Raw genomic sequence first — 26,607 nt, forward strand, 5'->3', positions numbered from 1 at the left:
GAGGGAGGAACTGAAAGAAATCAGTATTTGTAGGGAAATGGTGTTAGGGAAATTGACGGGATTGAAGGCCGATAAATCCCCAGGGCCTGATAATCGACATCCTAGGGTAGTTAAGGAAGTAGCCCTAGAAATAGTAGATGCATTGCTGGTCATCTTCCAAAATTCGATAGACTCTGGAACAGTTCCCATGGGTTGGAGGGCAGCTAATATTACCCCACTATTCAAAAAAGGTGGTAGAGAGAAAACGGGGAATTATATCGGTAGTGGGGAAAATGCTGGAGTCCATTATAAAAGATGTAATAGCAGAGCACTTGGAAAACAGTGACAGGATCGGACAAAGTCAACATGGATTTACAAAAGGTAAATCATGCTTGACTAATCTGGAATTTTTTGAGGATGTATCTGGTAGAATAGATAAGGGAGAACCAGTGAATGTGGTGTATTTGGACTTTCAGAAGGCTTTCGATAAGGTACCGTATAAGAGATTAGCGTGTAAAGTTAAGGCACATGGGATTGGGGGCAAGGTACTGACTTGGATAGAGAACTGGTTGGCAGACAGGAAGCAAAGAGTTGGAAGAAACGGGTCTTTTTCCGAGTGGCAGGCAGTGACTAGTGGGGTACCACAAGGATCGGTCCTAAGACCCCAGCTATTCACAATATATATAAATGATCTAGATGAGGGAACTAGATGTAATATCTCCAAGTTTGCAGACGACACAAAGCAGGGTGGGCGTGTGTGAGGAGGATGCCGAAAAACTCCAGTATGATTTGGACAGGTTGGGTGATTAGGCAGAAGCATGGCAGATGCAGTATAATGTGGATAAATGCGAGGTTATCCACTTTGGTGGCAAAAACAGGAAGGCAGATTATTATCTGAATGGCAATAGATTGGGAGAAGGGGAAGTGCAACGAGACCTGGGTGTCCTTGTGCACCAGTCGCTGAAGGCAAGCATGCAGGTGCAGCAGGCGGTTCAGAAGGCAAATGGTATGTTGGCCTTCGTAGCAAGAGGGTTTGAGTGCAGGAACAAGGATGTCTTGCTGCAGTTGTACAGGGCCTTGGTGAGACCACATTGTGAGTATTGTGTGCAGTTTTGGTCGCCTTATCTGAGGAAGGATGTTCTTGCCGTGGAAGGAGTTCAACGAAGATTTAGCAGGCTGATACCTGGGATGGCAGGAATTACGTGTGAGGAGAGATTGGGACGATTGGACTTGTACTCACTGGAGTTTAGAAGAATGAGAGGGGATCTCATTGAAACTTATAAAATTCTGACAGGACTAGACAGACTAGATGCAGGAAGGATGTTCCCGATGGTCAGGGAGTCCAGAACCAGTGGTCACAGTCTAAGGATACGGGGTAAGCCATTTAGGACAGTAATGAGGAGGAATTTCTTCACCCAGAGAGTGGTGAACCTATGGAATTCTCTACCACAGAAGGCAGTAGAGGCCAATACATTAAATATATTCAAGAAGGAGTTGGATATATTTCTTAAAGCTAAAGGGATCAAGGGGTATGGGGAGAAAGCAGGGACCAGGTACTGAATTTGGATAATCAGCCATGCTCGCATTGAATGGCGGAGCAGGCTTGAGGGGCTGAATAACCTACTCCTGCTCCTATCTTCTGTGCTTCTATGTTTGTATGTTTCTATGTTTCAGTTTGAGCTGGAGTGGAGATGGAGGAGAAGCTGCTGGGTTTAACCCCCAGTACTTCTGAACCCAGGAGGACCCAACAATTTCCAATGTGAGACTGTCAAGGGAGGTGGATTCTAGGGGAGTTTAGGTTGTTACACAGACACTGTCCGTACAATGTAAAAGAGTATTGTGTTAGGAACAAGTATTTCTGTACAGGCTTTTAATCTAGTTTACATCTACAGATTTATTTTAATTCATTTTTGGGATGTGGGCGTAGCTAGCAAGAGCAGCAAATACAGGAAACTTTCTGGTATCCGGCACTGACAGGACCGAGCTGGTGCCGGTCGATCAACACTGCCGGAGAAACGAGCGCTATAGTTAAAAGATACGGAGCTTCTGAGCTCCGTCTGAAGCAACAAACCCCGTTGCTTAGCAACAGCTTCAAAAAAGTCGGCGCAGCTTGCAAGCATCTCTGTAGCTAAGCAACAGCTTCAGCTAGATGCTTGCAGAGCCACAAATGGAGAAAAAAAGCAGCTAAAGGTAAAAAAAGTTATCTGAACCGACTCCTGAATTTTGCCGGTGGATAGAGCATTCCGGATATTTAACCTCCGTTTAAATGAAAGTTTCCTGTATTGCCAATCCCCAGTTTCCCGTTGAGAAGGGGGTGGTGAGTCACCTTCTTGAACTACTGCAGTCCGTGTGGTGAAGGTATTCCCACAATGTTGTTCGGTAAGGAGTTCCAGGATTATGACCCAGCAATGATGAATATCTCTGAGTCAGGATGGTGTGTGACTTGGAGGGGAACTTGGATGTGATGGTGCTCCCATACAACAGCTGCCCTTGTCCTTCTAGGTGGTGGAGGTTGCGTGTTTTGGAGGTTCTATCAAAGTTCTGGTCGAGTTGCAGATGTATAAAGTTCCTTTCCTTTGCCCCCTCCCCCTCCCACACCCACCTCTCTCTCTCTCTCTCCTCCCATAGAGGTCAGAGTCTTGTGTAGGCCCAGACCAGGTGGCGGATTCCCTTCCCTGAAGGACATCAGTGAACCAGTTGGGTATTTATGACAATCCGGCAGCTTTCATGGTCACTTTTTTCTAGTGCCGGCCCCACAATTGACCAGATTCATTGAGCTCAATTTCACAACCTGCCTTTGTTTTCTTGTGGGTTGTTTCTCACGCTCCCTGTTTTAAATTAATTTTACAGGGCACTGGAAGGGGAGGATTTGCAGACAGGAAACTCAAACCAAACATCACGTCAAGATCTGACAGATCACGTGACTCATCGGATCTGAATATCATCGGCCTCTGAACATGGAAGCAAAAAGCACCGTTCACAGCGGGGAGAAATCGTACATGTGTTCTGTGTGTGGACGAGGCTTCAGCCAACCATCTGGCCTATCACAACACAAGCGCATTCACACCGGGGAGAGGCCATTCACCTGCTCTGAGTGTGGGAAGGGATTCACTCAGTCATCCAGCCTGCTGATACACCAGCGTGTTCACACCGGGGAGAGGCCGTTCACCTGCTCTGAGTGTGGGATGGAATTTACTGAGTCATCCAAACTGCTGATACACCAGCGTGTTCACACCAGGGAGAGGCCGTTCACCTGCTCTGAGTGTGGGAAGGGATTCAGCCAGTCATCCACCCTACTGAGACACCAGCAAGTTCACACTGGGGAGAGGCCGTTCACCTGCTCTGAGTGTGGGAAGCGATTCATTGAGTCATCCAACCTGCTGAATCACCAGCGAGTTCATACTGACGAGAGACCTTTTAACTGCTCGGACTGTGGGAAGTGCTATAAAGGTTCCAGGGCACTGATACACCATCAACATGTTCACACTGACGAGAGACCGTTCAGGTGCTCTCACTGCGGGACTGGGTTCAGGCGATCATCTGAGCTCACTGTACACCAGCGCACTCACACTGGGGAGAGACAGTTCACCTGCTCCGTGTGTGGTAAAGGATTCACTCACTCATCCCACCTCACTGATCATCAACTTGTTCACACTGATGAGAGACCTTTTAAATGTTCTGACTGAGAACAGTTTTAAAAGCAAAAGGAAGCTGATACAACACGAATGCACTCACACTGAGGTGAGGCCATTCACCTGCTCCGTGTGTGGGAAGGGATTCACTCAGCCATCCACCCTGCTGACACACCAGCGAGTTCACAAGTGACTGCAGGGGATGGATTCTGTTGTTGTTGCTGCTGTTAATCACATCCAGGACTGAACCATGTTCATTCTGACAGGTGGGGATTGTTTCTGCTGATGTTAATAACACCGGGAACTGGGCTGGAGTTTAATATTCTGGATATATGTCAAATAAATCAACTTTGTTTTAAACACATTGTTGTAGATTTTTGTCTTTCCCACCTGAGTGTTTAGCATCACCTGGCTGGAGCTCAGAAAGGACAATCTGGGGGAGGATCATACGGTGGGAACAGAACTCCAGCCTGGACACAGTCCTTCAGGGCCACACTGAGAGGGGCAAACGGCACTTTGGTCCTTCTCGTCTCTCTTCACTGACAGCAAAGTTGCTGTGCGGGTTAATCTCGAGGCGTGTGAGAAATGTGCCCCAGCCGCTCTCTGCCATGGTTCAGAGCTCCTAGGCACGGAACAGAAGGCTCCTTTAGGAATGTACCCCAGTGCTTTTTTTTTAATGGCCTTATTAACGTGTGTCGCTACTTTTAGTGATTTGTGTATCTGTATCCTGGGATCCCTCTGCTCCTCCAGCCCATTTAGACTTTTAGGGGGAAATTCAGTGGTGCCCCCTTTGGGTCGCTAACATCACCGGGGCTAACTTTAGCACCCCGACAAAGTTAGCACCCCTGCGCATTAAATTCAGTGGTAGCGCCCCAAGCAGGGTGCTACTGGAAGCGCTCCCCTCCCTCTTGAGGCGCTACCAGTGAATTTCACGGCGGTTCATGTAACAGCGCCACGCCCGTCGGCACATAGCACCGTGTCATAGCAGACCTCCCTCCCTGATTAAAGGGGAGGGTCCCAGCACTGCGCACACCGGGGCCCTGCTGGACCACTGGGGAGTGGGGTGTCGGATCAAGAGGAGCGCCTTGCTGTGCGATCGCGGCCAACACACCGAAGAAGAAAGGGGAAGGGGGCAGGAGCTGGTCGTCAGCCAAAATAAAAAGTTGCCGCCCGACACCTGCCCTTTAAGTGGCGTTGCCGCGGCTGCAGAAACGACCCCTGACCCTGTCGGACGTATCGTCTGGCAATAGGTCAGGGGTCACAACCCAAGGTTGCAGCCGGGGTGCTGCGCGTGGCGATGACGTCACTGCCGGCGGTGCAGTGCCGCGGGGAGCTAATGATGAACTCCGTCGCTAACCTCCTGCTGAATATCGCGGGAGGCACAAAGCAACCCAATTTCACCCCCTTGTCCAAGTACTGAGTGGCTTCCTTATTCTTCCCACCAAAACACACCGCCTCACACTGACCTATAGTGAAATTCATTAACACACCACTCACACTGATCTATAGTGAAATTCATTAAAACACCACCTCACACTGATCTGTAGTGACATTCATTAACACACCACCTCACACTGATCTATAGTGAAACTCATTAACACACCACCTCACACTGATCTACAGTGACATTCATTAACACCACCTCACACTGATCTATAGTGACATTCATTAACACACCACCTCATATTTATCTACAGTGCAATTCATTAACACACCACCTCACACTGATCTATAGTGAAATTCATTAACACACCACCTCACACTGATCTATAGTGACATTCATTAACACACCACCTCACACTGATCTACAGTGAAATTCTTTAACACACCACCTCACGCTGATCTATAGTGAAATTCATTAACACACTGACTCAAACTGATCTATAGTGAAATTCATTAACACACCACATCACACTGATCTACAGTGAAATTCATTAACACACCACCTCACTCTGATCTTCAGTGAAATTCATTAACACACCACCTCACACTGATCTATAGTGAAATTCATTAACACACCACCTCACACTGATCTAGTGAAATTCTTTAACACACCACCTCACACTGCTCTACAGTGAAATTCATTAACACACCACCTCACACTGATCTACAGTGAAATTCATTAACACACCACCTCACACTATTCTATAGTGAAATTCATTAACACACCACCTCACACTGATCTTTCGTGAAATTCATTAACACACCACCTCACACTGATCTACAGTGAAATTCATTTGCCAATTACACCCCCATTCTGAAATTTATTAATGGCTTCTTGCATTTTGTCTTCCTCAGTATTAACTCTACCTTTTTTAGTGTTATCGACAAACTTTGAAATTGTTCTTCTGATTCCTGAATCCAAATCGTTTATGAGCAACAGTGAGCCCAGCACCGATCCCTGTGGAACACCACTGTACCTGAACTCTCAAATCACTCTGCTCCTCTACTCCTTTTAAAGTTTTACATAAGAACATAAGAATTAGGAGCAGGAGTGGGTCACACGGCCCCTCGAGCCTGCTCCACCATTCAATAAGATCATGACTGATCATCGACCTCAACTCCACTTTCCCACCCGATCCCCATATCCCTTGATTCCCCGAGAGTCCAAATATCTATCTATCTCAGCCTTGAATATACTCAAAGACTCAGCATTGACAGTCCTCTGGGGCAGAGAATTACAGAGATTCACAACCCTCTGAGTAAAGAAATTCCTCCTCATCTCAGTCTTAAATGGCCGGCCCCTTATCCTGAGATTATGCCCATTCGTTCTACACACTCCAGCCAAGGGAAACAACCTTTCAGCATCTACCCTGTCAATACCCCTCAAAATCTTGTATGTTTCAGCTTAAAATGTACATTTGCCCTCATTTTTCCTCCAAAAATGTATCACTTCACATATCTCTACATTAAATTTCATCTGACCTCTACCTGTTCAATCTACTAGCCCATGTATATCACATTGAAATCACTCTTCACAGTTTCCCACACTCCCTATTGTAGTCTCAGCTAGATATTTTGATCTTGTGCTCCATAAACCCAAGCCCAGATCATTTGTCTATATTGAGAAGAGCAATGGTCCCAACACTGACCATAGGGGACACCACTGTTTACATCCCTCCAGTCTGAACATCCATTAACCACTACTCTCTGTCCTTAACAAAACCTCCTATCCATGCTGCCCCACTCCCTTTAATACCTCGAGCCTTAAATTGTCCTCCCACTTTTAAAGGTTTGTGTATCTGAGCCGCTTGTTTCCTACAATACAACACTGTCAGTGACTACACTTCCAAAGTACTTCATTGGCTGTGAAGCACATTGCGACGTCCTGAGGTGGTGAAAGGTGCTATATAAATGCAAGTCTTTCTTTCTTGTAGGTTTTAGAGATATTAACATAACAAGGCTAAAATTCATTGACATCAAATGTCGTCTGTAATATGCATTATGGGAAAGAGACGTTTAGTCTGAGTTAGAAACTCAAACAGCTGTTTCACTGCAGACAGGTCGCTATGGCAACACTGATAAGACATTCCATTCACTGAATCGACTGGTTGGAATCTGTAATCAGATCAGGGGAAAGAAGAGAGTTTGTCTGTTATTAAACACAATATCAGCTCAAAGCAGAGTGAGTAGTAGAATAGATTAAATTATAATCTGTGCTGTTCATATGTATAATTGTGAAACTATAAGAAATAACATAATTAACAGCAGGCATGGTCCCACCCGACCTTCCTCTGACCCCAGCCCCACCCGATAGCCCCACCGACCCCGAACCAACCCGGCACTCCACAGAGCCCAAACCCACCCGACCTGACCCCACCCAACCATCCATCGAACCCGCCCAACCCTCCATCGACCCCGGCCCACCTGACCCTCCACCGAACACACCCGACCCTCCACCGACCCCAGCCCACCCGACCCTCCACCGACCCCACCCGACCCTCCACCGACCCCGGTCCCACCTGACCCTCCACCTACCCCGGCCCCACCTGACCCTCCACTGACCCAGTCCCACCAAACCCTCCACCGACCCCACCCGACCCTCCACATACTCCGACCCCACCCAACCCTCCACCGGCCCCACCCGACCCTCCACCGACCCCAGCCCCACCTGACCCTCCACCAACCCCAGCCCCAACTGACCCACCACTGACCCCATCCCCACCAGACCCTCCACTGACACCACCCAACCTTCCACCGACCCCAACCCCACCCGACCCACAAACTACCCCGGACCCACCCGACCCTCCACCGACCCCAGCCCCACCCGACCCTCCACCGATTCCACCTGCCCCTCCACATACACTGACCCCACCCAAACCTCCACCGACCCCGGCTCCACTGACCCCACCCGACCCTCCACCGACCCCACCCGACCCTCCACCGACCCAGGCCCCATCCGACCCTCCACCGACCCCACCCGACCCTCCAACTACCCTGACCCCACCCAACCCTCCACCAACCCCGGCACTACCCAACCCTCCACCTACCCCGACCCCACCCGACCCTCCACCGACCCCACCCGACACTCCACCGACCCCGCCCCCACCCGACCCTCCACCGCCCCCGGCCCCAACCGACCCTCCCACGACCCCACCCGACCCTCCACCGACCCTGGGCCCACCTGACCCTCCACCGACCCTCTACCGACCCCGAACACACCCGACCCTCCACTGACCCCACCCGACCCTCCACCAACCCCGACCACACCCGACCCTCCACCGACCCCGGCCCCATGCGACCCTCCACCGACCCCACCTGACCCTCCAGTGACCCCACCCGACGCTCCACCGACCCCACCCGACCCTCCACCGACCCCACCCAACCCTCCATCTACCCTGACCACACCCGACCCTCCACCGACCCCACGCGACCCTCCACCAACCCCGTCCCCACCCGACCCTCCACCGACCCCACCCAACGCTCCACTGACCCACCCGACCCTCCACCTACCCCGAACCCGCCCGACCCTCCACCGACTCCACCCGACCCTCCACCGACCCCGGCCCCACCCGACCCTCCACCTACGCTGACCCCACCCGACCCTCCACCGACCCCACCCGACACTCCACCGACCCCGGCCCCACCCGAACCTCCACCGCCCCCGGCCCCACCTGACCCTCCACCACCCCCGGCCCCAACCGACCCGACACCGACCCCACCTGACCCTCCACCGACCCCGGCCCGACCCTCCACAGACCCCGGCCCCACCCGACACTCCACCGACCCCGGCCCCACCTGACCCTCCACCGACCCCAGCCCCACCCGATGCTCCACCGACCCCGACCCCACCCGACACAACACCGACCCTGGCCCCACCCAACCCCACCTGACCCTCCACCGACCCCACACAACCCTCCACCGACCCCGACCCCACCCGACCCTCTGCTGACCCGAGCCCCACCCGACTCTCCACCGACCCTGGCCCCACCCGACCCTCCACCGACCCCGGCCCCACCTGACCTCACCCGACCCTCCACCGACCCCACCCAATGCTCCACCGACCCCAACCACACCCGACCCTCCACCGACCCCGGCCCCACCCGACCCTCCACCAACCCCAGCCCCAGCCGACCCTCCACTGACCTCACCCGACCCTCCACCTACCCTGACCCCACCCGACCCTCCACCAACCCTACCCGACCCTCCACCGACCCCGGCCCCACCCGGCCTTCCCCCGACCACCCCGACCGTCCACTGACCCTACCCGACGCTCCACTGACCCCACCTGACACTCCACTGACCCCAGCCCCACCCTACCCTCCACCTACCCTGACCCCACCCGACCCTCCACTGACCCCACCCGACCCTCCACCTACCCCGACCCCACCCGACCCTCCACTGACTCCACCCGACCCTCCACCAACCCCGGCCCCACCCGACCCTCCACCTACCCCGACCCCATTGACCATCCACTGACCCCACCCAACACTCCACTGACCCCGGCCCCACCCGACCCTCCACCGCCCCCGGCCCCACCCGACCCACCACCGACCCCAGCCCCACCCGACGCTCCACCGACCCCGGCCCCACCCGACCCTCCAACAACCCTAGCCCCACCCGACGCTCCACCAACCCCGACCCCACCCGACCATACACCGACCCTGACCCCACCCGACCCTACACCGACCCTGGCCCCACCCGACCCCACCTGAACCTCCACCGACCCCACCAGTCCCTCCACCGACCCCGGCCCCACCCGAACCTCCACCGACCCCACCGGACCCTCCACTGACCCTGGCCCCACCCGACCCTCCACCGACCCGGGCCCCACCCGACCCTCCACCGACCCCGGCCCCAACCAACCCTCCACCAACCCGTCCCCACCCGAACCTCCACCGATCCCGGGCCCCACCCGAACCTCCACCGACCCCAGCCCCACCCGACCCTACACCGACCCCATGCAACCCTCCACCGACCCCAGCCCCACCCGACCCTCCACCGACCCCGGCCCCACCCGACCCTCCACCGACCCTGACCCTCCACCGACCCCAGCCCCACCTGATGCTCCACCAACCCCGGCACCACCCGACCCTCCACTGACCCCGACCCTACACCGACCCTCGGCCCACCCGACCCCATTTGACCCTCCACCGACCCCACCCGACCCTCCACCGACCCACCCGACCCTCCACCGACCCTGGCCCCACCCGACCCTCCACCGACCCCACCCGACCCTCCACCGGCCCCGGCCCCACTCGACCCTCCACCGACCCCATCCCCACCTGACCCTCCACCGACCCCGGCCCCACCCGACCCTCCACCGACCCCGGCCCCACCTGACCCTCCACTGACCCTGGCCCCACCCGACCCTCCACCAACCCCGGCCCCACCCGACCCTCCACTGACCCCAACCCTCCACCGACCCCGGCCCCACTCGCCACCGACCCCGGCCCCACCCGACCCTCCACCGACCTTGGCCCCACTCGACCCTCCACCGACCCCGGCCCTCCACCAACCCCGGCCCCACCCACCACCGACCCCGCCCCACCCGACCCAACCTCGCCCCCAGCCCAACCTGACCCGGCCCGCCACCGACGGGGAAAACCGAGTTATTAATTTCCTGAAATACTTTGTGATTGCTGTAATATTCGAGAGAGAAAATTATCTCAACTCCGGACTTTGATTCAGTTTGTTTCTCTCTCTGTTTGTGTTTAGACTGAGTGACAATAAACTGGGAGATTCAGGAGTGAAATCACTGTCTGCGGCTCTGCGGAACCCGGACTGTAAAATACAGAGACTGGAGTAAGTACCAGACTGTGTGAGATTGTGTTTATAATAACTGGATGTCTGACACTGTACATTATTATTAGTGTCAGTAATAGTGTTATTAATAAACTCTGGGGATTTACTCTGATTCCTGTTATTTCTCTCTCTGATCACCAGGCTGGGTAGTGTCGGTCTCACAGACTCTTGTGCCGAGGATCTCGCCTCCGCTCTCAGTACAAACCGCTCACTGAGGATTCTCACCCTGGGATCAAACTCCTTCACAGACCGATCTGTCTCCGCTCTCCACTGCCTCATACTGACCTGCAGGAGTCTGGAGTGGATCGGGTGAGTGTTTGTGTTGTAAGAACCGGGTTTTTTCTATTCCTCTTCTTGAGTTCCGTAGTACGAAGAATTCCAGGCTCGAGGGTTCAGAGAGTTAAAACAACATCATTTTATTCATTACTGTTCGGAGTGGTCATACAGCATATCGACAGTACATTCGTGTCCCGAGAGTCACACCAGGTTAGACACGTGGTGCCAGCATTTACGTCCCCGGGAGATGTCTGACCCTCTTGATGTTCCACACGCCTTCTGGCTAAGAGAGAGAATACCTGTGGGGAAGCCCCTATTATACCGTTGGACAAGGATCACTACATCACTTCCCTGGCAACAAGTGTTTCCTTACATCACTTCCCTGGCAACACGCATTCTCCAATAAGGGATCACTCAAGCCCTTTCGGTTTGACCATGATCTGGTCTTCAGTCTGGCAGGCAAGTCCTGACTTGCCTCACTGCTGTGGGCACCGAACAATGGCTAGTCAATCATTCTCTAGTCAGCAGTTAGGCTTTTTCAATGGCCCTGATCTGGTCGTTAGCACTTCGTTAACACTTGGCCTCAGGCTGAGGCAGATTCTCTCTGTTCTGCTAGCTTTTGCACTTTGCAAAGCTGGGGCTGCTTTTTAATCTAATCTAGACTTTTCTTGTGTGAAGCCATTTTGTGAGCCAATTCATTGCCCATTTTATTCCCATTTCCACATCCAAACCATTTTTGTAAGCCAATTCATTGTCTATTTTATTCACGTTTCCACATCCCTCCCTTTGATTCTTTATACAATCTACAAGAATCATTATATACAAGGTATCCTCTTGATAGTGCACTTTATCAAGAACATACCCTGTGGCTCCGTTTTGTTTGTGTTCTGGCCATGAACACAACCAAAAGGGTTTTAATTTCGAGTCTACAGATAACTGTGTAGGACCGAACAGGCTTATTCTGGGGGCTTCCCCTCCTTTGCTGCGTCTACTTCTACCCTAATTCGGGAGCGGCGAGGGAGTATAGTAGCTCCTGCACGACCCATACAACATTTGATAATATCTACAAAAATAATAATTCCCAAAATTACAGCACTTATAACAATCAAACCATACAGTAATTTCTGTCCCAATGTTTTCAGCCATGTATGGGAATCATGGTACACAATAGTCCAATTTATCCTTCTGTTGGGGCTCCTGTCGTATCTCTTTTCATGTGTGACGCGTGTATCCAAGCTTTTTTTCCTTGTACTTTCACGGCTGCTCCTGTGGTCAACAGGATGACATACGGACCTTCCCACTTGTCTTCCAGGGGGGTTGGCTTTATTTTCTTTACCCAAACTTGAAGCCCGGGGACTAAACTGTGTCCTCCCAGTGGGGGTTCTTGCCATGCTGCGCTGACCTGTTGGGAAGCAAAACTGACAGCACCTGTTAGATCTTTGCAATATTTTAGTACTGTGTCACTTAGAAGATGAATGTCAGCCCTACGTAGATCTATTGTTCCGGGTAGCGACATTGGTCTACCGGTAATGACCTCATAGGGGCTGAGTCCAGTGGTCCTATTCGGGGTGGCTCGAATACTACATAGGACAAGGGGTAGGGCCTGAGGCCATGGCACTCCTTCAGAGTGGTACTTAGTGAGCCGTTGTTTAATTGTCCTGTTTGCTCTTTCCACTTGTCCCGATGATTGGGGGTGGTATGGGCAATGCAATGACCATTGTATTTGTAGTAGTCTGCAAAGTTCTTTAATTATTTCCCCTGTAAAATGTGTGCCTTGGTCTGAGTCAATACATAAGGGCACGCCCCATCTAGGAATGTAATCTTTACACAAGACTTTCGCAGTTGCAGCAGCGGTGGCGCTTCGAACTGGGGTGGCTTCAATCCATCATGAAAAGCGATCGGCTATCACCAATACATCTGTATATCCCTGACATTTTGGCAAGGAAATATAGTCGACCTGTAAATGTTGGAAGGGCCCTGCCGGAGCAGGTGCTTTTAACATTGGCACTTCAATTTTTTGTCCGGGATTTACTTTCTGGCATGTCACACATTGCTCCACTATTCTTTGGGCTTGAGTTCGAAACCCTTTTGCCCACCAATTTCTCTGGAATCTGGCTGTCATTTGCTGTGCGGCTATGTGTCCACACGAGTGTATTTGTTGGGCCAAAAACGGCATCAGTTTCTTTGGGCATCCTACTGCTCCCGTTTTGAGATGTTGCCATATGCCATCTTTATTGGGTTGCAACCCATTTTCTAACCATGTCCATTGCTCCTCCCTTGGGGTCTCTCTTTGCATTAGTAGGATGTCCCCTTGGTCGTTGTTTGTCGTGATATGTCGCACCTGAGGTGTTGGGGGGGTAATGGTACGGGCGGCGTGTTTTGCTGCTTCGTATGCCCTAGCATTGCCCCTAGCTTCAGGGGTATCGATTATAGGCAAAATGCCAGCGATGGTGGTGGGGCTTATAGGGTACTGTTTTGTGGAAGGTGGAGGCTTCCCTGTGAACGTTACAGGGTCCATTCGTAGGGTTCCGCACTCATATTTATCTCGCGCCCAGATAGGATGGTCCTTCAGGCCCCACTCGTCCTTACTATTCTCTTTCACAGCTCTTATCCTGCGGGGACTGTTTTGGATTGTCCAGCCTATGTCTCCATTCCCAGTGAAGTGTAGGCTAAAGTCTAGCTTTGTCAATATGTCCAAGCCTATGATGGGGCGATGACGGGCCCAATCCATATATGTTCCCTTGTTTCATAGGGGCCGAAACACAAGGTCATTTTGTGGGTTCTATGTAAGATGATGTCTTCTCCGCTGGCCCCTAAGGCTTTCTTAGTTTTTCCATCTAACGGGCAGTCTTGGGCATATTGTGTGGGGAAGACGGTCAATTCTGCTCCTGTATCCAATAGGCAGTCTACTTCCAGTGGGGGTGAGTTATCTGTTTTTCCCACCAACAAAGTCATATAGAGGCCATTCCTGGCTTGGGTGATTAAAGCTCTCAGTTGCCAAGGTATCTCTACCTTCGGGGGTTCATTGGTGGGGTCTATTGGTTTTTTGAATGCTGTCGGGCCATTCTGTCGAAGGTTTCCCTTCCGGTGGAGTTTGAGTTCCGGTACATTTCTACCATCGCCATCTCTCCAGGGCTAAGGGTCGGTGGGGAGGGGGTAATTGCCTGGGTGTCATACAGGCCGGCGGCGCCCAGGGTCTGCCACGGATTTGTGCCGGGTTGATTATCTGGGACTGCCTGTCCTTGCCATTGTCCTCCCCCACCTCTTCCTCTACCCCTGTTGCCAACTCGGCATGTTCTAGCCCAGTGTCCCTCTTTCCCACATTTGTGGCAATTGCCTGGTTTCTTATCTGGGTTTTCCCAGGGGGGTGCAGAGTTTACTCACTCCGGGGGGTTTAGTTTCATGGCTCGGAGCTTGGCACAGTGTTCTCTATCCTGGGTTACGGCTTGTTGGGTCAGGTCCGCAAAAGAAACTGCATTTGTTTCCCAGTTTGCCATTGTTAATTTTACCAATTTTGCCAGGTCAGGTCTCAAACCATTCATAAAGGCGTTTTTCAATGGTTCATGGGTGCAGGCATCCACCTCTGCTTCGGTATTCTGTCCCATGCCAGAGTACTCTAACCACTGGTTGGCGAAACGACCGGCGAAGTCATTGGGGTCTTCTTTTTCTTTTTGGACACAGGAGGCTATTTTGGACCAGTCTGGATTGGTCGGGCCCCTTTCCTGTAGCCAATTTCTAATGGCCGTCCACCCTTCTGTCCTATCGGCTTCTGATTCTATCAGAGCTAGGTCAGGGGGGACTATTAGGACTGGTGGTGCTGGAGGTGGTACGGCAGGGGGTTGGGCTCCGACAGCTGGAGGTGGGTTGGCTGCTTGGTGCGCCGCTAAGGCCACTTGGTGTGCTTGTCTGGCTGCGTTAAGTAGGGCATTTGCTCATCTGGTGATGGCCATATTTACTATTGCCGTCAGGGCGGCCGACTCTCTTGTGCTAACTACTACTGCTATAACCTAGCATCCATCAAATGGGTGCAGGTTATAGATTGTCCTTTTTTGTTCCAGGAACTGCCAGGCTTTTACTCCACTTTTCTTTGTATGCGGCATATCAGTTGCCCATTGATCTATATCTTTTGGGTTGGCCGGGTAGTAGGTATAAATTCGGAGATTTCGGCCGCCTACTTCATGTTTTTGTAACCTGATGGGGGCAAGGCGTGGGGGTGGTTTCTTGGTTATATCTTCTTCATCTGATGAGTCCGTAAGAGGGGTATTTATTATAGCAATATGGGCTTCGTTTGATCGGGGTTGGAGCTTGGGCTGTTCATATGCCAGAGGGGTTGTAGGGGGTGCTGCAGGATAGGTAGGGTACAAGGGCGTCGGAGTAATCGTCACCACTCCTGGGCTTTCCCTGTGTGCCTCCCTTTCCTTCTTGGTTTTTGCCTTCCACTTTTCTGCTCTTTCGTTTGCTTTTTCAAGGCATTTTTGGTGTTTCTCTAACTCGGTTCTGTATTTTGTTATCTGTTCATGGAGAGCTGTTTTTTGTTCTTTCTCTTTGGCCTCTGCCGCCTTCTGAGTTAGTTCCCCTCTCTGCCTACACTGTTTCAAGGTAGCCAATACCCAGCCCGTTTTTCTTTTCCCTCCTTTCATACGGGTGGTCTTGCCCCATGCTCTTTTTATATCATCAAGGGACCATTGTCCTTTTGAGGCACCAAATTTTTGTTCGATCTTATATTCATGTTGTGGGACATCGAATGTACTTTCTATATACTGTTTGAGTTGGATTACTATTTCTTCTAACATGGTCTCAGGAGGGGCTCTGCCTTCTTTTTCCGTCGTTGGTTTTCTACTTGGTTCCGTCATGTTGCCACAGGTCGTAGGCTTAACGAATAAGTTTAAAATAGACTAGAGTCGTCCTGGACTCCGCCGCGTGCTAGCTAGCAATGGGACCTGTGCTCCGTTAACCGCCAGCCAGAGGGTACGCTACCTGGTTGGTTCATTCAATAAAGATCGCAGAGACAGGGTGCAAAAAGGGCACAATAAATTCCAGTGCTTACCTTTTACCCCTTTCTTGATGTCTTGCGATCCTGCCGACTACGCCAAGTTGTAAGAACCGGTTTTTTTCTGGTCCTCTTCTTGAGTTCCGTAGTACGAAGTATTCCAGGCTCGAGGGTTCGGAGAGTTAAAACAACATCATTTTATACATTACTGTTCAGAGTGGTCATACAGCATATCGACAGTACATTCGTGTCCCGAGGGTCACACCGGGTTAGACACGTGGTGCCAGCATTTACGTCCCCGGGAGATGTCTGACCCTCTTGATGTTCCACACGCCTTCTGGCTAAGAGAGAGAATACCTGTGGGGAAGCCCCTATTATACCGTTGGACAAGGGTCACTACATCACTTCCCTGGCAACAAGTGTTTCCTTACATCACTTCCCTGGCAACAAGCATTCTCCAATAAGGGATCACTCAAGCCCTTTCGGTTTGACCATGATCTGGTCTTCAGTCTGGCAGGCAAGTCCTGACTTGTCTCACTGCTGTGGGCACCGAACAATGGCTAGTCAATCATTCTCTAGTCAGCAGTTAGGCTTTTTCAGTGGCCCTGATCTGGTTGTTAGCACTTCGTTAACACTTGGCCTCAGGCTGAGGCAGATTCTCTCTGTTCTGCTAGCTTTTGCACTTTGCAAAGCTGGGGCTGCTTTTTAATCTAATCTAGACTTTTCTTGTGTGAAGCCATTTTGTGAGCCAATTCATTGCCCATTTTATTCCCATTTCCACATCCAAACCATTTTTGTAAGCCAATTCATTGTCTATTTTATTCACGTTTCCACAGTGTTAATGTTTAATATAATAAATAAAATATCAATGGGATTCAGTCAGTTTTCTGGGTAATATTTGTCTGTAATTATTATTGAAATATTAACCCCTGTCTCGCGGTTGTTCACACTGATGTTCAATCTGTTTATTTCCTGTTTAATCTTTAACCTGTTACAGGCCGTGGAGGAATCAGTTCAGTTCATCTGGAGAGAGACACCTGAGGGTGCTGCAGGAAACAAGACCCGGACTGAGTGTGTCTGTGTGACCATTACAATTGATGATGTCACTGCTCCCATTGTGTGACCATTACAAGTGATGATGTCACTGCTCCCATTGTGTGACCATTTCCGGCCGTCGATTTGATTTTAATATAATTTAAGGGTTTCCAGCTGGAGCTGATCGCGTCATCTCCCATTGTGAGGTCAGAGGCCCAGCCACAGGGTCACGTGACTCAACCGCTCCCAGGCTGCACCCCTTTCAAAATGGATGTGTGAGTGTGAGTGCCTGCAAATTGCAGAGTCTGTCTGAGTGTGTCTGTATGTGAGTGAGTGTCTGTGTGTCTGCAAATTGTAGAGTCTGTGTGAGTGTGTCTGTATGTGAGTGAGTGTCTGTGTGTCTGCAAATTGTAGAGTCTGTGTGAGTGTGTCTGTATGTGAGTGAGTGTCTGTGTGTCTGCAAATTGTAGAGTCTGTGTGAGTGTGTCTGTATGTGAGTGGGTGTCTGTCATCGACGACAAAGTCCAACACCACCTTCAGTGTGCCAGTGCAGCCTTCGGTCGCCTGAGGAAGAGAGTGTTTGAAGACCAGGACCTCAAACCTGGCACTAAGCTCATGGTCTACAGAGCAGCAGTGATACCCACCCTGCTGTATGACTCATAGACATGGACCATGTACAGCATGCACCTCAAAGCACTGGAGAGGTACCACCAATGCTGCCTCCGCAAGATCCTGCAAATCCATTGGCAAGATAGGCACGCCAACGTAAGTGTTCTTGCTCAGGCCAACATCCCCAGCAGCAAAGCTTTGACCACGCTCGATCAGCTCCGATGGAGGGGTCACATTGTCTGCATGCCCGAAACGAGACTCCCAAAACAAGCACTCTACTCAGAGCTCTGGCACAGCAAGAGAGCCCCAGGTGGGCAGTGGGAACGCTTCAAGGACACCCTCAAAACCTCCTTGAAAAAGTGTAACATCCCCACTGACACCTGTGAATCCCTGGCCCAAGACAGCACAAAGTGGAGGAGAAGCATCCGGGAATGTGCCAAAGACCTCGCGTCTCTTCACTGGGAACAAGCAGAAGCCAAGCACAGGCAGCGCAAGGAGCACACATCAACCCAAGCACCCCACCCACCCGCCCCTTCAACCACCGTCTGCCCCATTCAGCCCCTTGACCCTGCTCCGCTATTCAATGAGATCAAGGCTGATCATACAAATTCAGTACCCTGTTCCTGCCTTCCCTCCATATCCCTTGATCCCTTTAGCCTTAAGAAATATATCCAACTCCTTCTTGAATACATTTAATGAATTGGCCTCTACTGCCCTCTGTGGCAGAGAATTCCACAGGTTCACCACTCTCTGGGTGAAAAAATTCCTCCTCATCTCTGTCCTAAATGTCTTACCCCTTACCCTTAGACTGTGACCCCTGACTCTGGACTCCCCGACCATCAGGAACATCCTTCCAGCTTCTAGTCTGTCTAGTCCTGTTAGAATTTTATAAGTTTCAATGAGATCCCCTCTCATTCTTCTAAACTCCAGTGAGTACAAGCCCAATCGACCCAATCTCTCCTCATACATCATTCCTGCCATCCCAGGTATCAGCCTGGTGAATCTTCGCTGCACTCCTTCCATGGCAAGAGCATCCTTCCTCAGATAAGGTGATCAAAACTGCACACAATACTCAAGATGTGGTCTCACCAAGGCCCTGTACAACTGCAGCAAGACATCCTTGTTCCTGAACTCGAACCCTCTCGCTATGAAGGCCAACATACCATTTGCCTTCTTTACCGCCTGCTGCACCTGCATGCTTATCTTCAGTGACTGGTGCACAAGGACGCCCAGGTCTCGTTGCACTTCCCCTTCTCCCAATCTACTGCCATTCAGATAATAATCTGCCTTCCTGTTTTTGCCACCAAAGTGGATAACCTCGCATTAATCCATGTTATATTGCATCTGCCATGCTTCTGCTCAATCACCCAACCTGTCCAAATCATACTGGAGTTTCTCAGCATCCTCCTCACAGCACACACGCCCACCCAGCTTTGTGTTGTCTGCAAGCTTGGAGATATTACATCTAGTTCCCTCGTCTAGATCACTTATATATATTGTGAATAGCTGGGGTCCTATGACCAATCCTTACGGTACCCCACTAGTCACTGCCTGCCACTCGGAAAAAGAGCTGTTTATTCTAACTCTTTGCTTCCTGTCTGCCAACCAGTTCTCTATCCAAGTCAGTACATTGCCCCCAATCCCATGGGCCTTAACTTTACACGCTAATCTCTTATGCGGGACCTTATCGAAAGCCTTCTGATTACCACATCCACTGGTTCTCCATTATCTATTCTGCCAGTTACATCCTCAAAGTTCCAGTCGATTAGTCAAGCACAATTTACCTTTTGTAAATCCATGTTGACTTTGTCCGATCCTGTCACTGTTTTCCAAGTGCTCTGTTATTACATCTTTTCTAATGGACTTTAGCATTTTCCCCACTACTGATGTCAGGCTTACCGGTCTATAATTCCCCATTTTCTTTCTACCACCTTTTTTAATGGTGGGGTAACATTAGCTACCCTCCAATCCATGGGAACTGTTCCAGGGTCTATAGAATTTTGGAAGATGGCCAGCAATACATACGTCCAGAACCAGGGGTCACAGTCTAATGATAAGGGGTGGACCATTTAGGACAGAAATGAGGAGAATTTCTTCACCCAGAGAGTGGTGAACCTGTGGAATTCTCTACCACAGAAGGCAGTAGAGGCCAATTCATTAAATATATTCAAGAAGGGGTCGGATATATTTCTTAAGGCTAAAGGGATCAAGGGGTATGGGGAGAAAGCAGGGACAGGGTAGTGAATTTGGATGATCAGCCATGATCGCATTGAATGGTGGAGCAGGCTCGAGGGGCCAAATGGCCTACTCCTGCTCCTATCTTCTATGTTTCTATGTATGTTTACTATTTCTAGGGCCACTTCCTTAAGTACCCCAGGATGTAGATTATCAGGCCCTGGGGATTTATCGGCCTTCAATCCCGTCAATTTCCCTAACACCATTTCCCTACAAATACTGATTTCATTCAGTTCCTCCCTCTCTTTAGACCCTATGTTCCCCGACCTCTCTGGGAGGTTATTTGTGTCCTCCTTTGTGAAGACAGAACCAAAGTATATATTTAATTGGTCTGCCATTTCTTTATTCCCAGGAATTTGAATCCCTCCCCCTTGCACCATTCCTCTAGCCACGTGTTCATCTGAAATATCCTTCTATTTCTACTCTGACTAGCACGTGGCACTGGTAGCAATCCTGAGATTACTACCTTTGAGGTCCTATTTTTTAATTTACCTCCTGACTCCCTATAGTCAGCTTTTAGGACCTCATCCTGCTTTTTACCTATAACGTTGGTACCTATATGCACCACGACAACTGGCTGTTCACCCTCCCCTTCCAAAATGTTCAGCAGCCGCTCTGAGACATCCTTGACCCTTGCACCAGGGAGGCAACACACCATCCTGGAGTCTCGTTTGCGGCCACAGAAACACCTATCAATTCCCCTTACAATAGAATCCCCTATTACTATAGCTCTCCCACACTTTTTCCTCCCGTCCTGTGCAGCAGAACCACCCACGGTGCCAGGAAGTTGGCTGCTGCTGCCTTCCCCTGATAAGCCATCTCCCTCACCAATATCCAAACAGATCAGGACGACAGGAGGTCAAACAAGACAAGTGCATTCCTGACCAGAATGGCTGGTGGCTCAGTCTCAGGTCCATTCTGACTTTGTGTCCTTTCTGTTAGGACTCGTCCTTCTCATATTCAACACATATTCCAGGGCCATATGATAGAAATGTTTAAAATGATGAAAGGTGGGATGGGGTAGATAGAAGCAGGCAGTTTCCAGTGATTGAGGGATCAAGACAGGGAGCCATAGATACAAGATTAAATGTAGGAGATTTAGAACAGTGATCAGGAAAGCCTTCTTCACACGGAGAGTTGTGAGGCTGTGGAATTCACTTCCAGGGTCAGTGGTTGGGTAACAAGGTTCTGTGGTGACAAGTGGTCCTCATGTTTTTATCCAGGACAGGCCTCAGCCCAGTCACTTGCTCCAAATGTTGATGCAATGGTTCAAGCTGAGAGGTGCCAGGGATCGGGAGCAGCAGCAGCTGTGAATTAAATCTAACTGTAAATCATCACCAATATAGTTTATCTTCATTTATTCCTATTTTAATAACTTTTGCTGAATGTGGCCAATGCCAAGTGCCAGGATATCGGATCAGACCCATCGTAGAAAATGAGTTTGACACCCCTGAGGTTGACAATGTCAACCGGATTCCCCTCATCCACCAACCGAGCAACATCTTCACAAAACTCCAGCTAGTTTGTAGACGTGGCCTTGTTTTCTGAAGCCGTGTTGAGTCTCTCTAACGGCCCCTTCCCTTTCCCCAGTGATCATAAACAGCATCTCTCAGGATCCCTTCAAGCATCTTCCCTGTGATCGAGGTCACACTGATGGGCCTGTAGTTCCCCGGCTCTGATCTCTCCCTGATTTGGAAAATGGGAACTACGTGAGCTGCCTTCCAATCTCAGGGAACAATCCCTGACTTTATGGAGCTGTTGATGATACGGGCAAGAGGCTCACAGAGCACCGTCCCATCTCTATAAACACCCGTGGGTGGATATCATCTGGACCTGGAGTGCCATCTAATTTCAGATTTCAGATTTTATCCAAGATGACAATCCCTTTCTATTTTAATATTGATGATGTTATTTTGTCACCAGCACATCCCACAGCTGGAATCTCAGCATCATCCACAGGAGTGTAGACTGACGTGAAATAGTCATTTAACAGCTGTCACAGCCTGGGAATCTCTTTCACTCTGTCCTGAACTGTCTTTCAGTGGCCTTAAACCATCTTTAATGGTCTTCTGACTCCTGACGTAGCTGGAAAAGCTTTTGCAATTATTACCACAATTGGGCAGCTTCTTCTTTTCCAAAGATCTCTGAGCTTCTCTAATGCCCGCTTTTGCCTCACTCAATTCTGGGTGATATTTGTCCCCATTCTCCTGTAAACTGAATTCATCTTGATCCAAACTGGATTCAATGTAAGACTGTTCAGGGAGTCAGACATCATTCTCCCCTAGACCTACGCTGACAGGTAAAACCCCAGACGGTTCCTCAGTAAGGATTCCTCTGGTTCCTCAGCATATATTTGTCAGGATACTGAAGCCCAGCTTCCTTACACTTCACTCCTGGAGGCCCCACTCCCTGAACCTACAACCTTCAGCAGGGTCAGTGCTGGAGTTCCACAGCGCGAGTGATCCCAGAGTAACTGTCGGGATCGCACCCCCGTGGATGTTCCGGGTCATGTATTTTTAGTTATCCTGGTGTCTAACACACACACATCAATAAAACAGGGAATTCCTGGAAACATGCTGCTGGTCCTTCTTTATCTGGAGATCAAATGTCTGTTGTATAATTGTACCAGCAGTTAACAGGCTCCTGTGAACTCCTCCCTCTGCTATTTTAATGCCGACTTTAACCAATTTTATTTTAAATGGTTTTTTTTTTAATGAGTTAATGCCTGCCTTAAAATGGTAGACTCAGGACTGTCACACAAACATGTTAAATCTACATAGAATAATGACCACAGTCATTCTTAGACTGGAAACTTAAACCTGCCGTTTCACTTTCAGTCAGGAATAGATCGCAGTTTTACACCAAACTCTGATTTGACAGCATGTTTCCAGTTGTTGTTTGGTGCACTGACCTCTACCATGCAGAAGCTGAACGCCAACTCTCCGACACCTCCTCCTACCTCCACCTGGACCATGACCCCACTACCGAACATCAAACCACCGTTTCCAAGACTGTCACTGACCTCATCTCCTCTGGAGATCTTCCCCCCGCCACCAACCTCATAGTTCCCCAACCCCGCACAGCCCGCTTCTACCTCCTTCCCAAGATCCACAAACAGGACTGCCCTGGTAGACCCATCGTTTCAGCCTGTTCTTGCCCCACAGAACTTATCTCTTCCTATCTTGACTCTATCTATTCTCCCCTTGTCCAGTCTCTTCCCACCTACATCCGCGACTCTTCGGATGCCCTCCGCCACTTTAACAGTTTCCAGCTTCCTGGCCCCAACCACTTCCTTTTCACCATGGACATACAATCCCTCTACATCTCCATCCCCCACCCGGATGGCCTGAGGGTGCTCCGCTTCTTCCTTGGACAGAGGCCCGACCAGTCCCCATCCACCACCACCCTCCTCCGCCTGGCTGAACTTGTTCTCACGTTGAACAACTTCTCCTTTAACTCCACTCATTCCCTCCAAATCAAAGGTGTTGCCATGGGTACCCGCATGGGTCCTAGCTATGCCTGCCTTTTCGTGGGCTATGTGGAACAATCTTTGTTCCAGTCCTACTCGGGTCCCCTCCCTCACCTCTTTTTCCAATACATTGATGACTGTATCGGTGCCGTTTCCTGCTCTCACCCCGAACTTGACAATATCATTCACTTTGCCTCCAATTTCCACCCTTCCCTCACCTTCACATGGTCCATCTCTGACTCTTCCCTTCCCTTCCTCGACTTCTCCGTCTCCATCTCTGGGGATAGGTTATCGACCAATATTCACTACAAGCCCACTGACTTCCACAGCTACCTGGACTACACTTCCCCCCACCCTGCTTCCTGTAAGGACTCTATTCCATTCTCCCAGTTTCTCCGTCTCCGCTGTATCTGCTCCGACGATGCCACCTTCTACACCAGTGCTTCAGACATGTCTTCCTTTTTCCGCAACCGAGGATTCCCCTCTACCGTGATTGACACTGCCCTCGACCGTGTCAGTTCTATCTCCCGCACTTCTGCCCTCACCCCTGCCCCTCCCTCCCAGAACCACGATAGGGTTCACCTTGTCCTCACCTTTCACCCCACCAGCCTCCACATTCAACGGATCATCCTCCGCCATTTCCGCTACCTCCAAAGTGATCCCACCACCAAACGTATCTTCCCCTCCCCTCCCCTTTCAGCATTCTGTAGGGACCGCTCCCTCCAAGACACCTTAGTCCACTCCTCTATCACCCCAAACAGCCCTTCCCCTTCGCCTGGCACCTTCCCGTGCAAGCGCAGGAGATGTAACACCTGCCCCTATACCTCCCCCCTTCCCACTGTCCAGGGCCCCAAACACCCCTTCCAGGTGAAACAGCGATTTACTTGTACTTCTCGCAATCTAGTATACTGTATTTGCTGCTCACGATGTGGTCTCCTCTACATTGGGGAGACCAAATGCAGATTGGGTGACCACTTTGCGGAACACCTCTGTTCAGTCCGCAAGGGTGACCCCGAGCTTCCGGTCACCTGTCTTTTTAATTCACCGCTCCATTCCCACTCGGACCTCACCGTCCTTGGCCTCTTGTATTGTTCCATGGAAGCTCAACGTAAACTCGAGGAACAGCAACTCATCTTCTGATTAGGCACTCTGCAACCTTCCAGACTCAATATCGAGTTCAACAATTTCAGATCATAACCTCTGCCCCTATTTCATTTTTTCTTGTATTTTTCCACTCCTTCCCCCCCCCCCCACTTTCCTTTTGTTTCTCTCTCACACCTGGCAGCTATCTCTTGCCCTGCCAGTACACTTTACACCTAATCTCAGCCTATCACCATCTCGTCTAGCTTCTAATACCTTTTATTGTCTCTTTTTTACTTCTTTTGTTTCTTTTATTCTTTTGTCCGATCACAGCCCTGCCTCCGATCTATCTTTTCTTTCCAGTTTTGATGAAGGGTTCGACCCAAAACGTCAACTCAAATTTCTGTCCACGGATGTTGCCTGACCTGCTGAGTTTTTCCAGCATTTTCTGTTGTTATCCAGCATTCACTGTTGTTCTTCCTGACTCTAAACACAGTTGTAAAGGAGTCTTCTGTTCCATGCCTAGGAGCTCTGAACCATGGAAGGGAGCGGCTGGGACACATTTCTTACTCGCCTCAAGATTAACCCACACGGCGACTTTGCTGTCAGTGAAGAGAGATGAGGAATCCACACCAAGGTGTTTAAACCAAAGCTGATTTATTTGACAAATATCCAGAATATTAAACTCCAGCCCAGTTACAGGGGTTATTAACATCAGCAGAAACAAACCCCAACTGTCAGAATGAATATGATTCAGTCCTGGATGTGATTAACAGCAGCAAAAACAACAGAAACCAACCCCTGCTGTGACTTGTGAACTTGCTGGTGCCTCCGCAGATCATTTCTGCTTTTAAAGCTCTTCTCACAGACAGAACATTGAAAAGATCTCTTATTGGTGTGAACATACTGGTGTGAAGTGAGGTGGGATGAGCGAGTGAATCCCTTCCCACACACGAAGCAGGTGAACGGTCTCTCCCCAGTGTGGGTGCGCTGGTGTACAGTGAGGTCAGATGATTGCTTGAACCCAGTCCCACAGCGAGAGCACCTGAACAGTCTCTTGTCAGTGTGAACACGTTGATGGCATGTCAATTCCCCAGAACTTTTAAAGCACTTCCCACAGTCTGGGCATTTAAAATGTCTCTCATCAGAGTGAACACGCTGGTGTGTCAGCAAGTTGGATGACTGAGTGAATCCCTTTCCACACTTAGAGCAGGTGAACGGTCTCTCCCCAGTGTGAACACGTTGATGGCATGTCAATTTCCCAGAACTTTTAAAGCACTTCCCACAGTCCGAGCATTTAAAAGGTCTCTCATCAGAGTGATCTTGCTGGTGTCTCAGCAGGTGAGATGACTGAGTGAATCCCTTCCCACACACGGAGCAGGTGAACAGCCTCTCCCCGGTGTGATTGTGTTGGTGTCTCAGCAGACCACTTCCGCTTTTAAAGCTCAGCTCACACTTCGAACATTTAAACAGTCTTTTATCAGAGTGAACAAGTTTGTGTTTCCGCAGGGTGGAAGAATGAGTGAATTTCTTCCCACACATGGCGCAGGTGAACGGCCTCTCCCCAGTGTGAACACGTTGATGGCATGTCAATGCCCCAGAACTTTTAAAGCACTTCCCACAGTCCGGGCATTTAAAAGGTGTCTCATCAGAGTGAACTCGCTGGTGTCTCAGCAGGTGAGATGACTGAGTGAGTCCCTTCCCACACACGGAGCAGGTGAACAGCCTCTCCCCAGTGTGACTGCATTGATGTGTTTCCAGCTCAGACAGGTAATTGAATCCCTTTCCACAATCCCCACATTTACAGTCCTCACGTTCCTCCATGGTGTGGGTGTCCTTGTGCCTCTCCAGGTTGGACTATCAGTTGAAGCCTCGTCTGCACACAGAACACGTGTACAGTTTCTCCCCGCTGTGAATGGGGTGATGTTTGTTCAGGCTGTGTAACTGGTTAAATCTCTTTCCACACTCAGTGCACTGGAACACTCTCACTCGGGTGTGTGTGTCAATCATCGTCTCTCCTGGTCACAGGGACCCTGAAGCTCCGCCCACTCATTGTT

General features: G+C 50.5%; 1 protein-coding gene and 1 pseudogene across 1 annotated transcript; both read right to left on the reverse strand.

Moving 5' to 3' along the window:
* LOC147093354 (uncharacterized) overlaps positions 1 to 14,737 on the reverse strand; it is a 92,931-nt pseudogene extending 78,194 nt beyond the window's left edge.
* Positions 14,738 to 21,983: 7,246 nt separating this feature from the next.
* On the reverse strand, positions 21,984 to 26,374 carry LOC147093355 (uncharacterized). The gene is made up of 3 exons (XM_085974193.1): positions 25,902 to 26,374; positions 25,350 to 25,817; positions 21,984 to 22,236 (listed from the first exon to the last, which is right to left on the reverse strand). Exons 1-3 carry the CDS (start codon positions 26,372 to 26,374, stop codon positions 21,984 to 21,986), a joined length of 1,194 nt encoding a protein of 397 aa, XP_085830319.1.
* Positions 26,375 to 26,607: the final 233 nt, after the last annotated feature.

This window comes from Somniosus microcephalus, unplaced genomic scaffold, assembly GCF_052327205.1.
Source record: "Somniosus microcephalus isolate GS21.2 unplaced genomic scaffold, FLI_Smic_1.0 unresolved_chr1, whole genome shotgun sequence".
NCBI classification, from domain to species: Eukaryota; Metazoa; Chordata; class Chondrichthyes; order Squaliformes; family Somniosidae; genus Somniosus; species Somniosus microcephalus.